The 13,239-nt window shown below is 53.7% G+C and overlaps 2 protein-coding genes across 2 annotated transcripts; one reads left to right on the top strand and one right to left on the bottom strand.

Annotated features, from left to right (window-relative positions):
* Nucleotides 1-1,512: 1,512 nt before the first annotated feature.
* Nucleotides 1,513-10,534, top strand: Ccdc154 (coiled-coil domain containing 154). Its single transcript, XM_059270305.1, has 18 exons — nucleotides 1,513-1,610; nucleotides 1,877-1,981; nucleotides 2,235-2,448; nucleotides 2,546-2,720; nucleotides 2,920-2,966; nucleotides 3,246-3,341; nucleotides 3,683-3,806; nucleotides 6,457-6,558; nucleotides 6,645-6,773; nucleotides 6,848-6,972; nucleotides 7,272-7,398; nucleotides 7,491-7,628; nucleotides 8,917-9,036; nucleotides 9,158-9,234; nucleotides 9,512-9,629; nucleotides 9,759-9,845; nucleotides 10,121-10,308; nucleotides 10,394-10,534. The coding sequence occupies exons 2-18, from the start codon at nucleotides 1,975-1,977 to the stop codon at nucleotides 10,515-10,517; spliced, it is 1,998 nt and encodes a 665-aa protein (XP_059126288.1). The 5' UTR covers nucleotides 1,513-1,610; nucleotides 1,877-1,974; the 3' UTR covers nucleotides 10,518-10,534.
* A 911-nt stretch (nucleotides 10,535-11,445) lies between these two features.
* Percc1 (proline and glutamate rich with coiled coil 1) lies at nucleotides 11,446-12,337 on the bottom strand. Its single transcript, XM_059270304.1, has one exon. It carries the CDS (start codon nucleotides 12,268-12,270, stop codon nucleotides 11,446-11,448), a length of 825 nt encoding a protein of 274 aa, XP_059126287.1. The 5' UTR covers nucleotides 12,271-12,337.
* Between the last annotated feature and the right edge of the window lie 902 nt (nucleotides 12,338-13,239).

Genomic DNA, 13,239 nt, shown 5'->3' with positions numbered 1-13,239 from the left:
TTCTTCTGATTCTGAGCACCTATGCTGTGGTTGTACTGCCCAAACCAGTCAAGAGCTTCAGCAGCAAGGGCTCTATTGGGGAACCCACATGTGCCATCCCATGTCTTTGTTCAGAAGATGGGGAGACTGGTTCTATGCCTAGGGCTTGAGAGCTGAAATCACATGAAGACTGCATCTGAGTTCACCTACATCTGTCCCAGGCTGGAGGTCATGGCATTGTGGACCACAGCAGGTCTTCCCGCAGCACTTAGGACCCTGATGGCCATAGTGGCTTTGCTGTTAACTGTACTGTGTACACCCTTGGGCAGTGGCCTTCTAGGACCTGGCCATCCAAGGGTGGCCCTAAGATGGACCTGTAGCACCAGAGCCAAGGAGCCTCACCTCTAAACCCTGTATTGTCAAAGCTGGCTCCACTGGACCAAGCTAAACCTGACATCCAGAGTCAGAGTCTTCTCCCCAGGACGCATTGTAAAGATAGTTGCAGTTGTCTCTGACATGTCTGTTACAAGGCCACACAGGTCCTTCTTTGGAAAGCTGGCATCTGCTGCCTCTCAGTTGTCCTCCCTCCAAAGGCGTGGCTCTTTCTTCTATGAGGAGATGGACTAAGTGTGTTGTTGAGTCTGGATATGAGAAATGAGAGACTCCTTTTCTCTGTCTAGGGCTCAGCATTCTGGGGAGTTAGGCACTCAGCATGTTGATAAAATAAGTGCACCTTCTATAGACAGTAGTGCTGTCTGTGACGGGCAGTGGTTGCAACTCTTGAGGGGTACTGCAGCTAGCCCAGGGCCCAGTAGGAGGGTCATGTAGGGACCCTGACCTCCTCATCCCCATCTTACAGCCTTGCTCTCAGGCTCACTGCAGAGTGTGGTTTCTGTCACCTGCTTGGATGACATCCTGTCCCCAAGCCTGGGCATGCCAGGCTCTGCATGACAAGAAGTTTAACTGACCCACCGTGCCTGCTCCGCTGGTCCTGGTGGGTAGGTCTTCATGACAAAGCCAGGGGTGCTCTGGATTGGGAAGGGCCATATCTAAGTTGGACCCAAGGGGATGAAGAACACTGCACAGGGCCTCAGAGACTTGGTACCAAAAACGCATGTGCAATCTGTCCACAGTCTGTGTTGACTATATGTTGAAATGATATTTTTGGATATATTAGGTTAAATAAAACAATCAAAATGTCTCTTTCAAAATTCTCATTATGGCTCTTGGGAAGGCTGAAACCTCAGTGGCCTCATTTGTGACTGCCATCCTACCCTCTGGGTATCTGTTCCCAGATTCAGGGCTAGCTAGTCCCATTTGCCTAGGACCCTCACTTTCTGCTCTATGTGTGTGACTCAAGGGCCTGTGAAGGTTCATGGACAACCTCTTCACCGTAGCCATAACCCAGTAGCTCCAGAGCCAGAGGAGACCCTTTTGCAAGAGGAATGCTTCATAGTCCCTCCACATCTTTCCAGGAACCAGAAGTTAGGGAGCCTGCAGGACAGGGTGGATGAGGACTCAGGTTCCACTGGCAGTTGGCCATGAAGTCATAGGGTTCTGATGAGAAAAGGAAGGTTCTAGACTAACTCGGCTGTACCTGCCTCCTTCAGCAGGATTCACTGAAGAGGCAGGTATAAGGGCAGGACCCCACTACCTCTTACTTCAACTGCTCTCAGGGAATCCACAACCTTTCCTCCTGAGTCATCTTCTCCCAAAGGTCCACAGTCTCCTCTCTGACCCTGTCTTAAGATCCAGACCTTTCCTCTTGACCCTCACCTCCCTAAGCCCCACAGCCTCTCTAAATCCTTGCCTACACTGTCCCAAGCCTTCTCTTCTACCCCTCAACTGGTCCCCAGTCCCTGCAGCTTTCTGGCCCTGACTACTCACCTCCCTCCAGCCAACCTCTCAGCCACCCTGGCCTTGGAGTCCAGCTCTGGGCAGTCACAGGTGCTGATACCATAACCCGAGCTACAGGTGGTGACTGCTGGTGAAGCCATGTCAGGTGAGTGTAGAGGAGCGGATATGCAGAGCAGTCCAGCTTCTGGACCTCATAGGGGCTGATGGAGCTGGCCAGGTGGAAAGTTTACTATTCTTGCTTCCCAGAACTGTATGTCCTCCCTCAGGGCCCTTAACCCCTCCTACCTGAACCTCTAGCAGGGCTGATCTCTGTGACTCAGTAAGGGCTGAGCTCAGGTTGGCATTGAGCAAGTTTACTGCTGTCCCCATGCATGAGCTCCCAAGGTGCCTCCTTCCAGAGCTAGCAGACAGCTCCTCACCCGGACTTTCACCTCCTTCACAACTGAGCAACGTCACACTCGAGGACCTGGAGCTGCTCTTAACAGAAGGCCTAGCTAGTCCTGAGCCCTTGGGTGTGGAGACCCCAGAGAGGTATGAGTGCAGTGGCCTGGTGTCCAGCTCCTTGGTCCCTGAACACGACACTCCTAAGCAGCGGAAACTGCTGGAGCAATGGTGAGCCTTGCTGAGTATGAGAAAGAGGGAGATGACACACTGAGGGAGTTAACCTCTAAGAGACACAACTTGACCCAACTGCTCTGGCCCTGATCAGGGTAGCTGAGCTGCAGGCTGAGGTGCATCGCCTGAGGGGACACAAGGACCGCTGTGAGCATGTCACACTGGGCCTGCTTCGTGAGCTGCTGCAGGTCCGTGCCCATGTGCAGCAGCAGGCCTCCGAGCTGCGCCAGCTGAGGCAAGCTTGGAGCCCTGAGAAAGAGGCACTAGAGGTGAGACCCTGGGCAGAGCAGCAGACATAAGCAAGCCGCCCTTTTCCTGGTGCTTGGAACAGCTTCCTGGACCCTGACCCTACTGATCCCAGTGGTTCCATGCTCTGACTCCTACACATGCACCTGCATCAGTGCTGGAGGGACTTTGCAGACAGCATACTTGGCCTACCCAGTCCTTCTTTCCTCCTCCTCCTTGCAGTTGTCTGGGCTTCAGAGCCAGAACCAGATAAAAGCCCTGGATAAAAGGTACACACACAGACGAGCATAAGCTTCAGTGGGAGGGACTGGGGTCCACCCATGCTTCCCGCAGTAGCTGGTGTTAGGGCCCATGTGGGTGTCCGTTTCCCTAAGTGGACTTATTTAAGTAAACGATACCTATAATAGTCCAACTCAGACTGGGTTCTGCATACAGTGGAGCGGACTGCACAGATTGGGGGAGGCTGGTTGCAGAGCCCCATGGCTAGACCTGCAGCAACAAATGCTGCCTAGCTGCTCTGGGGCTGGCAGGGCAACTCCTTATGCCAGGCTGGTGGAGGTCCGAGAGGCTCTGACACAGATCAGGAGGACACAGGTGCTACAGGACTCAGAGCGGAAATGTACCGAGCAGGAGATAAGTCTCAGGTGGGCCAATTCCCTGGACTAGCTCCAAACCAGTTTTGTATACACATTGGGAGTCTCAGGCCTGATCAAGGCTGAGGTCCTACCTGCCCTGTGCCCTAGTGCCACCAGTGGGCCATCATCTGCCTTTAGTGATGCACTGCTGACTACTGGGGGCCCCACCTGCCTGCTCTCCTTTGTTAGGTGCCTTGCCCTCACTAGGGACTCCAAGGTCTATTTCCACTTCCGTGTGTTACCTGAGCAGGTTGTGTACCCCAGTCTAAGAAGGAGCTAGGGTCCCAAAGCCCACCAGCGTCACTGTGGTTCCCCAGCTGAGTTGGTGTTACCACACCTACTGCCTCTAGGGTGACCAAGCTGACTGACTTGCTGAGGCAAGAGGAGCAGGGCCGGGAAGCAGCCTGCAGCACCCTGCAGAGGAATCAAGAGGACACCAACCAAAAGGTGGACCGTGGGTTGGCCAAGATGCAGGTACCTCTCTTGAAAGCCAAGCCTAGCTAGCCTGGGCAGGAATCATCCGAAGGTCTCTGAGTAGGCCTCTAGTGTCCCGAGCCTCTGGCCTTGCCATCAGTGGGTCTCCCTCCCTCCAGATGTTTGCCAGTCTTTGTGATAACACAAAGGTAGGCTTACCGGTACTGCCCTGTCTGATGTGGCAGGCCTCTCATCCACCTGGCATTGCCCATTCTCGGACATTAGCTACATCCCTGGGCACTGAAACCCTACTGCTGCTGTCACAACCACGTTCCAAGTGCTGTGTGCCTGTAGTTTGGGGGAACAGAAGGTGTGGGCAGGAGCGGGGACCTCTCACTGGCCATCTCAGTGAACTGTCAGAAATGGAACATCTGGTCCTAAAGCCCCTTCTGCAGCTCTTTTCAGGCTTAGCATTTCCCTCAAGTAGGAGTCACAAATCCCCAGGGCAGCGTGTTCTCCCTTCTGCTTGGAGCCCTTAAGGGGTGGGGGGCTCTCTTCCTCATGGGGCTGAAGAACGGTGACGCATACCTGCCACCCAGCTCCTTGGCTCTATAAACAGAGACCAGTGACTGCAGCTGCTGTTCTGTGTGTCCAGGATCCTCACAGGACCAGGTGGGCAGGGCATACTGGGTGCTTCCAGCTGTCCCAACATAATTTTGCTGCCCAGAGGTAGTGGCATCCCTCTCAGATCTTCTGGGAAGCTCATGCATTGGCATCATCCAGAGCACAAGAGCTTTAGGCTAAGGATTTCTCGTATGCTTGGCATGGAGGGTTCAGGCCCTTCGAGGGCTCTTCAACATTGGTGTCAGGATTTACACCCCAATACCTGTTTTTTCAATAAAGTCTTGTTGGCACGGAGCCATGAACATTTGTTTAGCATAGTGACAGTGGCAACTTTGGACAAGAGTTGGGAGGCTTCAAGGGAGACCCTGTGAACTTGAAATGTTTGCTGTCTGATCGTTCAGAAAAAGTGGCTGAGGGATGGGTGTATAGCTCAGTTGATGGAGTACTGGCCTGGCATGGACAGAGTTCAGGGTTCAACCTCCAGCACCCCTAAAACTGAGTGTGGTGGCACATGCTTGTAATTCTAACCCTTGGCAGCTAGAGACTAGATCAGAAGTTCAGTATCATGTGCTGCATGACAGATGTGAGGCCAGCCTAGGCTATACGAGACCCTATCTTAAAAGAAAAAGTCTGGCACTGGTGGTGCACACCTTTAATCCCAGCACTTGGGAGAAGAGGCAGGCGATCTCTGTGAGTTCGAGGACAGCCAGGACTACACAGAGAAACTCTGTCTTGAAACGCCGCCCCCCCCCCTCAAAAAAAAGAAAAAGAGGCCAACCATGTTTTAGGTTCCCCTTCTACAGGGGAGGAAGACCATCAGTGGCTCAGAGGATGTGAAAGCTTCCTTGAGAATCATCTTCTCCGAGAACTACAGCCCAGGCAGGGCCTGAGAGCTGGGTCTGTTGGCAGAACTCCTATGGCTATGGAGAAGGTGATAGGTAAATGGATATTGTGAGGCAGAAGGTTTCTTAGGACTTTCTTTGGTACATGAGGTGAGAGCCTCACTGTAAAGCTCTGGCTAACTTCAAACTCACAGCAACCCTCCTGTGAACCTCAGCCTCCTGAGTACTGGAGTTACGAGCCTGTGCCACACAAACAGCTTTGTCAAATCCTAACATTCCTGGGGAGACAGAAGAGAGACACATATTCATTACAAATAGGGAAGGGGCCAACAGGGTTAAAGAGAGATTCGAAGTCCAGCTTGGCAAATAAGCTTACTGGGGCTTCTTAGAGGCACATGGGTAACACAGACAGTGCAACACCAAAAAGCTCCCGTGACCTCACCATCAAACTTTCACCTCTTCTATACTCCAGCATTGGACTAGTTGGGTAGGGGGAGTGGTGGTTGTGATTTCACAGAAAGGTGACTCTCCTCCCTCCCTCCCAGGGGGACTGTTAGCCCCATTCCCATAGACAGCTATCTGCTTAGCACTGTTTCTCATGGCCATGACTATGGACCAAGATCTCCAGAGGTCACCAGCTGCTCAACTCCCTAATGGCACTGGCTATGTCAAGTCCTAAAGGAGATAACTGTACTACAGAGGGTGTGAGGCGGGGGGGGGGGGACAGAAGGCTGGGTTGGACCTCGAACCTCTGTCCTGTGCCTTCAGACCCTCAGAGCAGCAGGAGAGCAGCAGAGAGAGGAGGAAAAGCCCAAAGGATTGCATCTAGAGTTCCCTCCCACCCTCTCGATGAGGTCTGTGCATGGGGTGTTCCCACATGGATGAGATGCTCTCACATACTGGGCATGTTTCCACATCTGCTTCTCTTACCGAGGCGCCAGCTCAGCACGGAATTCAGTGCCTACTGTACAACCTTCCCTAGATACATCTGGGGCTCAGAATGTGCGCCGAACTGTCCAGACCTCTGTGACCTTAACCTTTAGGTCGCTTCCTGGCCCATGAGCTAGTGTTTTGGGGGACAGTGGGTCCTATCTGCCCAACCTTCCTTCCTGCCCAATGCATGCAGCCTGCCTATGCAGGGATTGGGAACATGGGGGAATGTGACCTGGGTGAGAGAATGGATACCCCAGGCAGGGAGGGATGTCCAGTGGGGAGGCTTCAGGTGGCTGTGTGACCCCTCCTAGGACCAGGTGACTAAATTCAGTGAGGATCTGAGCATCCGCTTCCTAAAGAGGGAGACCAAACTGTGCAGTTTTCTTCAGAAATGTTTCATGGCCATGGAGCAGGTGAGGGCCGGGGCGGGGCCCAGTGTCCTCATGGATTGCCCACTGGTGGGGTCACAAATTCACAGCAGCTAGTGCTGTCTCCACAGAGAATGAAATCTTCAGAGAGCACACGACTGATGGCAGAAAGCAGCCTTCGAGAGGAACTGGAAAGCCGCTGGCAGAAGCTGCATGAACTGACAGAGGAGCGCTTGCGGGCCCTGCGGACACAGCGAGAGGTGGGCCTGCTGGCCAGGTTGGCTGGGAGATGGAGGGTAGTCACCAAGGCTCAGGGCCACTTCTGCCACAGCAGGAGGAGGAAGGTCACCTGCTGGAGCAGTGCCGGGGCCTGGACAAAGCCGTGGTCTATCTGACTAAGTTTGTGCGACAGAACCAGGTGTCACTGAATCGTGTCCTGCTGGCTGAACAGAAGGCTCGGTGGGTGTCATGTCAGGACAGTGGGCCACCCAGTCCCTTGCTCCGCTAATCACTGGCTGAGCTCAGCTGGGGAATGCCCTTCCTCAACCCCTGCAGCTGCAAGTTAAGCACTAGGCCAGTTGGACATGCTATGACAGACTAGCAGCCCTCTGCCAGAGCTCCAGTTCCTTCACCCTGACCCCCGCTCACAGCTCTTTCTTGGTAGCACCCATCCTCTGGTCCATGGAATCACCTCAGAGCTAGCAACCAGGTCCCCTCACTGGCTAGTGCTAAGGGACAGTTTGAGTATCAATATACAGGGAGGCCAAGGTGAGCTTGGAGGAGAGCCAGGCCGGAGAGCTGGCCACATACGTCCATGAGAATCTGGAGGCTGTGCAGATGGCTGGCAAGCTAGCCCAGCAGGAAACCCAGGATGCACTGGAACTGGTAAGGGGCTGAGTGAGGTGGTGGTCAGCAGGGATCCCTGTGTACATAGGCATCTGGCTAGAGCCTCCCTGACCCCACACTGTCTCCTGCAGCTCCAAGAGAAGAGCCAGGTCCTAGAGGGGTCAGTGGCCGGGCTGGACCAGAAGCTGAAGGACCTGAATGACCACTGTCTAGCTCTCAGCTGGAAGCTAGACCTGCAGGAGCGAACAGTAGACCTGAAGCTGTCCCAGGTGAGGCGGACAGACCCACAAGGAAGGGCAGTAAAGACGGGGCTGAGGGTAGAGACCCGATCCTCTGAACCAGGCAGGGTGGCCCCTGCGGTACGCAGCACCATCTCTTTCTCTTTCTCCTTCCTTCTTTCCTTTCTTTCAACAATTCTCCTGTCACCCAGGAGGTGGTGGCACACGCCTTTAATCCTAGCACTCGGGAGGAAGAGCCAGGTAGATCTCTGTGAGTTCGAGGCCAGCCTGGTCTACAAAGTGAGTTCCAGGCCAGCCAGAAAACCTGCTTGAAAAAGCAAAAAAACAGAAAACAAAAAACAACAACAAAAAAACACAAACAAGCAAACAAAAAAACCTCAAACACCTTTTAAAGGATATAGTTAAGTGGATTTTGTTTGGTTTTATATTTTATTTGTTTGGGTTTCTTTAATATATATATATGTGTGTGTGTGTGTGTGTGTGTGTGTGTGTGTGTGTGTGTGTGTGTGTTCTTTTATGTGTCTGTGTGTACATATCACATGTGTGTGAGTGCTCAAATAGGCCAGAAGAGGGCATCAATCTCCTGAAGCTGAAGTTACAGATGATTATGAGCCATGGGAACCAAACTCCAGTCCTCCAGAAGAGCAGCAAGTGCTTTTAACTGCAGAGCCATTTCTTCAGCCCATTTTTTTTATTGTTGTTTTGTTTTGTTTTAAGAGAAGATCTTGCCATGTAGCCTAGGCTGGCCTGATACTCCTAATTTCCCTGCCTTAGCCTCCTGAGTGTTGGGATCACATGTCTGAGCTCAACCCTAATCCTAACTAAAACCCAGTGGTTTTAGTACGTTCGTAGAAAAGTTATCAGCCAAGTCAGCTTCAAAGCTTTCTCATGACTTAAGATAGAAACCCCAGAGTCTAACGGTCTCTCCTCTCCTCCATCTAGCTCTGATTCGTGTGCACTAGGCTTGGGTTTCTCTCTTGAGCTGCCTTCATGGGTCATCCCTGTTATATAGACCCACGCCTCCCCCCTTTACAGCTGGATAATGTTCCCACATGTGGACAGACCATGCTTCGCTTATCCCTCTGTTGATAGACACAAGGGGCTGTTCTCTTTCGTAGTTCCTGTGACCACACTCTCTGGTGTGTCTCTGTGACCACCATGGCTGCCATAGGCCTGGCATCTCTGTCTCCGCAGTGGCTGTCTGGGCACCTGCAGGTCTATATACAAGCATACTTAGAACCAGACACTCTGCCTCCTGGCTTAGTCAGCCTAGTCTACCCCTCTGTGTACCATCCCTCACTGGATGTTGAAATTGTAGGTGCAGGCTGCATGGGAAGGTGTGGAGAGGAAGTCCCTGCAGGGTCTGGTCCAGTGGCTGAAAGAGGTCTCAGCTCACTTGCAGGAGGTGCAGGAAAAAGTGAACAGCCTGCCCCAGCAGGTGGGTAAGGCCAGGGTGCAGCCAGCCTGGAAGATCCAGGTCTTAGCTGGGCTTGAGCTAGCCTGGTGCTCCTAGTGACTATACTGAGTCACCTTGGGCTCCTACATCTTCCACATTTCAGATAGAAAGTGTCTCCAACAAGTGTGTTCTTCACCAGAATGATGTGGACCTGAAGATCTCTGCTGAGGGCAAGGCCAGGTGAGATTCAAAGCCTCCCAGGCCCCCGGGAGGTACAGAAACTCCTGGGACCTCCTGATTGTCACTGGTCCCCACAGTACTCTTCCAAGCCCCATACCTCTGCACCTGTGCTTGCTCTGTCCCCAGCCAGTCCCACCCTGAGCTCCACCTCCTGTGGTATAGCCTGCATGCACTCTCAATTTTAGCCCTATGACAGCCTCAGGAATCCTAGCTCGGGGCTAAGCCTTCTTCCTTGGGCTCTGGGACCCCCCCGACAACCAGCCCTTGGTGCCCACAGAGAGTTTGAAGTTGAGGCTCTGCGACAGGAACTAGCCACCGTGCTGATGTCTGTGCAGTTTCTGAAGGAGGAGAACCCTGGGCGTAAGATTGCAGAGATCCAGGGCCAGCTGGCCACGGTATCCCTTGGGCCCCAGGAAGTCACTTATATCTGCTTCCCTAAACTCCGGGGTCTTGGTGATTCTGTAGTAGTGGGTACATCTGGACGTCAGCAGTCCATGTCTACCCATGATTGGAGCTGTGTTTAGTTTCAGAAGCAAATAATAAAGTTAGAGAACAGCCTCCAGGCCAACAAGACCATCCAGAACCTCAAGTTTAATAACGAGACCAAGCTGGTGAGAGGAAACTCGTGGAGAACCCCTGACCCCCTCTCCCTCTGCCTACCTGTCCCAAGTCCCTCTGTGCCTGTCTTCATGGGGCCCCAGGCAGTTCACTAGCAGGGTGGTACTGAACAGTGTTTCCTAGCCATGAGGCCCTGCTGCCGAACTTCCTCCCTAGAAGATATCCCCACATACACACATCCTCTGCCCACCCCTGTGACCCATTCCCCGTTTCCCTGCATCCCCCCCCCCCCATGGGTCCTGTTAACACCGTACCTCTGCACTTGCAGCGCACAGAGGAGATTGCAACCCTGCGTGAGAACATGCTGAGCCTGTGGAGTGAGGAGGGCCCCTGGCCGCTGACACTGGGCAGCAAGCGGGTATTCATGTCCCTGGTGAGGCAGCGGTTCTTCATCAAGGACATAGCCCTGGGCGAGCTGGTCTCTGTGAACTCCTGGGGCGTGTATCAGGCTGTGAGGTGGGCAGCTGAGAGCCTGGGTCTCCTAAGGGTAGCAGCCCAGCCACAAGGAGTTGTGTTATGGATGAGCTGTGTCTCTGGGCAGGTGGCTTCAGTGGAAGACAGTCCTCTTGAACTTGGTGGCCCAGCAAAGGCCAGGAGCAATCTCAGCGATGACTCACTGGAAGCCTGTACCCAAGATCATGTCTCTGACCCTGCCTCAGAAATAAAGACGCCAGTTCTCATACCTATTGGAGCCAGTCTCCTGTTGTCCGGTGGAATGGCTTTTCCACAGCTCATAGGCCTGATAAGGGGTCACGTAGTGAGAGAGACCAAAATCAGAAGGCCCAAGTTGTTTGACCCTGGAGGACCCCTCCTGCCCTGCCTAGCCCAAGGCACTTCTATCACTTTTCATGGCATTTTTGTGCAGAGGCACCCAGGCCACACCTGTGAGGACAAATATAAGGAGTGAGGACACGGAGCGTGTCCTCAAATCATCCTCATCCCTGCCCAGCTGCCGTTAACACTGAAGTGCCACAAAGGAAGCCACTTGTGAGCATGCATCTGGAGAGTCAATATCTGTTTCTTCGTGTGATCAAGTAGTGTCCCTCTTATGGCCTCTCGAGAAAACCTGGCCTTTGCATGAAGCTCCGCGTCCTCGCCACCAGCCTGGCTGAGGAGACGGCACTAGAATCATCAGCCCTACAGAGAGAGACAGCAGGGAGGGCTAGCCTGTGTGGTCCCTAACCCAGCCGCCCTTTGCCCCTGACTTGAATCTTGGGGCTGGCTTGGTAAAGAATGGGTCTCCCCAGAGGGACATGTGTGCAAGTGACTCACAGTTCTTGCCTAAGTTCTGTCCACTTCCTGTGGGCAGAGTTTTGAGGCCTGCCGTGTATAGTGGGATCCTCCAAGAACTAGTAGCCAGGTGTGGCTAGGTCTAGACAAGCGTTTGCTCTCCCTACTCAGTGCTGGTGGCGGCAGTTCTAGGCTCAGGGTAAGCTCAGATCCTCTCAGGCCTGCTCTTCTCTTGAGGGGGACGTCAACTGCTTGGTTGCTTGGATAGACCCGCTCGGGAGGTGCCTGGGCTACAGGAAGGAGAGGCTGGGTGCCCGAGAAAGGGCCACTGCTGCCCCAGCACAATCCTGACCCTCCCACTCATTAGATCTCAGTCAGTTGTGTCCCCTCCAGGGTCTGGGTACCTCCACTCTGCAGCTCGGCGCTACCCTCAGCAGACCAGCTGGCCAGAAGATCACTAAAATCCGGTGTGTCTGGATGCAGGAGGCCTAGAGGGTTGGGCACAGGCTCCTTCCAGAAGGATGGTGGCAGCTTCCTCTGGGTCATGGGGGTGATGTGGCTGTACTTGCGCTCCAGCCTCAGTCTTTGACAGGCTGACACTCTGGGTCTGGAGAACCGCAGAAGCCCATAGTCAAAGAGCTCGGCCAGGGGGCCCAGTGGTGGCACCCTGTCTCCTCTGGGGCCCAGCCTGTGCACCTGACCCTCAGGCCCCCCAGGCAAAGGCACACTGAGTTCAGGAGCCTCCTCATCCTCTGGGGGCCCATCCCCGGCCAGGCATACTAGGTCGGCATAGTACAGGTCCCGGGCGGAGCGGCCGGCTGGTGGTCTGTCAGAATAGACGTCTTGGGCATCTGGGTCCTGCCCTGTGTCCTTGCGTCCAAAGTACCGCTGGATGTCGCCACTGATGAGCTCTGAGAAGCGCAGCAGCTGCATTGGGGTCTCAGGGCTGCTGGGACTCTGGGGAGCCACTCCTGAGCTCTGGGAGTCTGGTCTACAGCCCTGTGGCACCTCATCTTGCAGCTCCTGGTCTCTCTCTTCCTCTTCCTCCTCCTCTTCCTCCTCCTCCTCCTCCTCCTCTTCTTCCTCTTCAGAAGTTTCTGGAGCCTCCAGGTCTGTGGGCAGGAAGGACTGGTGTGTTGGTAGAGGCAACCGGAAGTCACAGACAGACCGGATCACACCAGCAGCCATCTTGTTGGAGTTCCAAAATTCTGGTGGGCGGTGGTCCTGGGGTAGCAGACACAAGCTAGGAGGGAAGTGAAAAGGTAGGTTGGCAAGTCACGGGTGGCAGTGCCCACTGGACACAGCCTGAATGTATGGTCCTGAAAAGGCTGCCTCGGTTCTTTTCTCCCTTGATCCCTGGGCCTCCTGAGCTCAGAGAGGCCCTACCGGCCCTAGTCAGAGAGGTGTACAGGATTCACGGTACAGAGGAACCATTATAACCACCACAGTTGTGTTCACACAGGCCACAGTAGGGAAGGAGGCAGAAGTCCTAGAGATCAGTACTGTCCCGACAGGCAGGGACAGGCACTGGACAGGGAGTCTACCTTGTCCCAGCATTGGTCCTGGAGACAGGACCAACACCTGCCTTCACAGGTCCAGAACCCTGGCAGATGCTGTGGGGAGCTTCAAGGGCTGTGGTGGCCAAAGATCCCCACCCAACCTGGTTCTTACTAGCTACAATCACGGCTCTGGGGTTCTTTTCTGAGGTGGTACATTGTTGGGGTTTAGTTTGGGGTTTGGTTTTTTTTTTGTTTGTTTGTTTTTTTGCTTTTGTTTGGTTTGGTTTTCTTTTGTTTTGAGATAGGTTCTCTTTTATAGCCCTGGCTGTCCTGGAACTTGCTATGTAAACTGCCTGTCCCTGCCTCCAGAGTTATGGGATTAAGGACATGTGCCACCATTCCTGGGTAGGGTTTCTTGTTTTTTAAGTAAAGGGTCTAGCCGGACAGAGGTGGTATGTGCCTTTAATCCCAGCACTCAAGAGGCAGAGGCAGGCGGATCTCTGTGAGTTGGAGGCCAGCCTGGTCTACAGAGCAAGTTGCAGGATAGCCAGAGCTACACAGAGAAACCCTATCTTGAAAAATAGCAAAAAGGAAAAAAAAGGGTCTCAATCTGGGCATGATGACACATGCCTTTAATCTCAGTATTCAGGAGGCAGAG

Source organism: Peromyscus eremicus, chromosome 8a (genome assembly GCF_949786415.1).
Source record: "Peromyscus eremicus chromosome 8a, PerEre_H2_v1, whole genome shotgun sequence".
Classification (NCBI taxonomy): Eukaryota; Metazoa; Chordata; class Mammalia; order Rodentia; family Cricetidae; genus Peromyscus; species Peromyscus eremicus.
The sequence above is the reverse complement of the archived record's forward strand: the minus strand, read 5'-3'. Positions and strand labels throughout refer to the sequence as shown.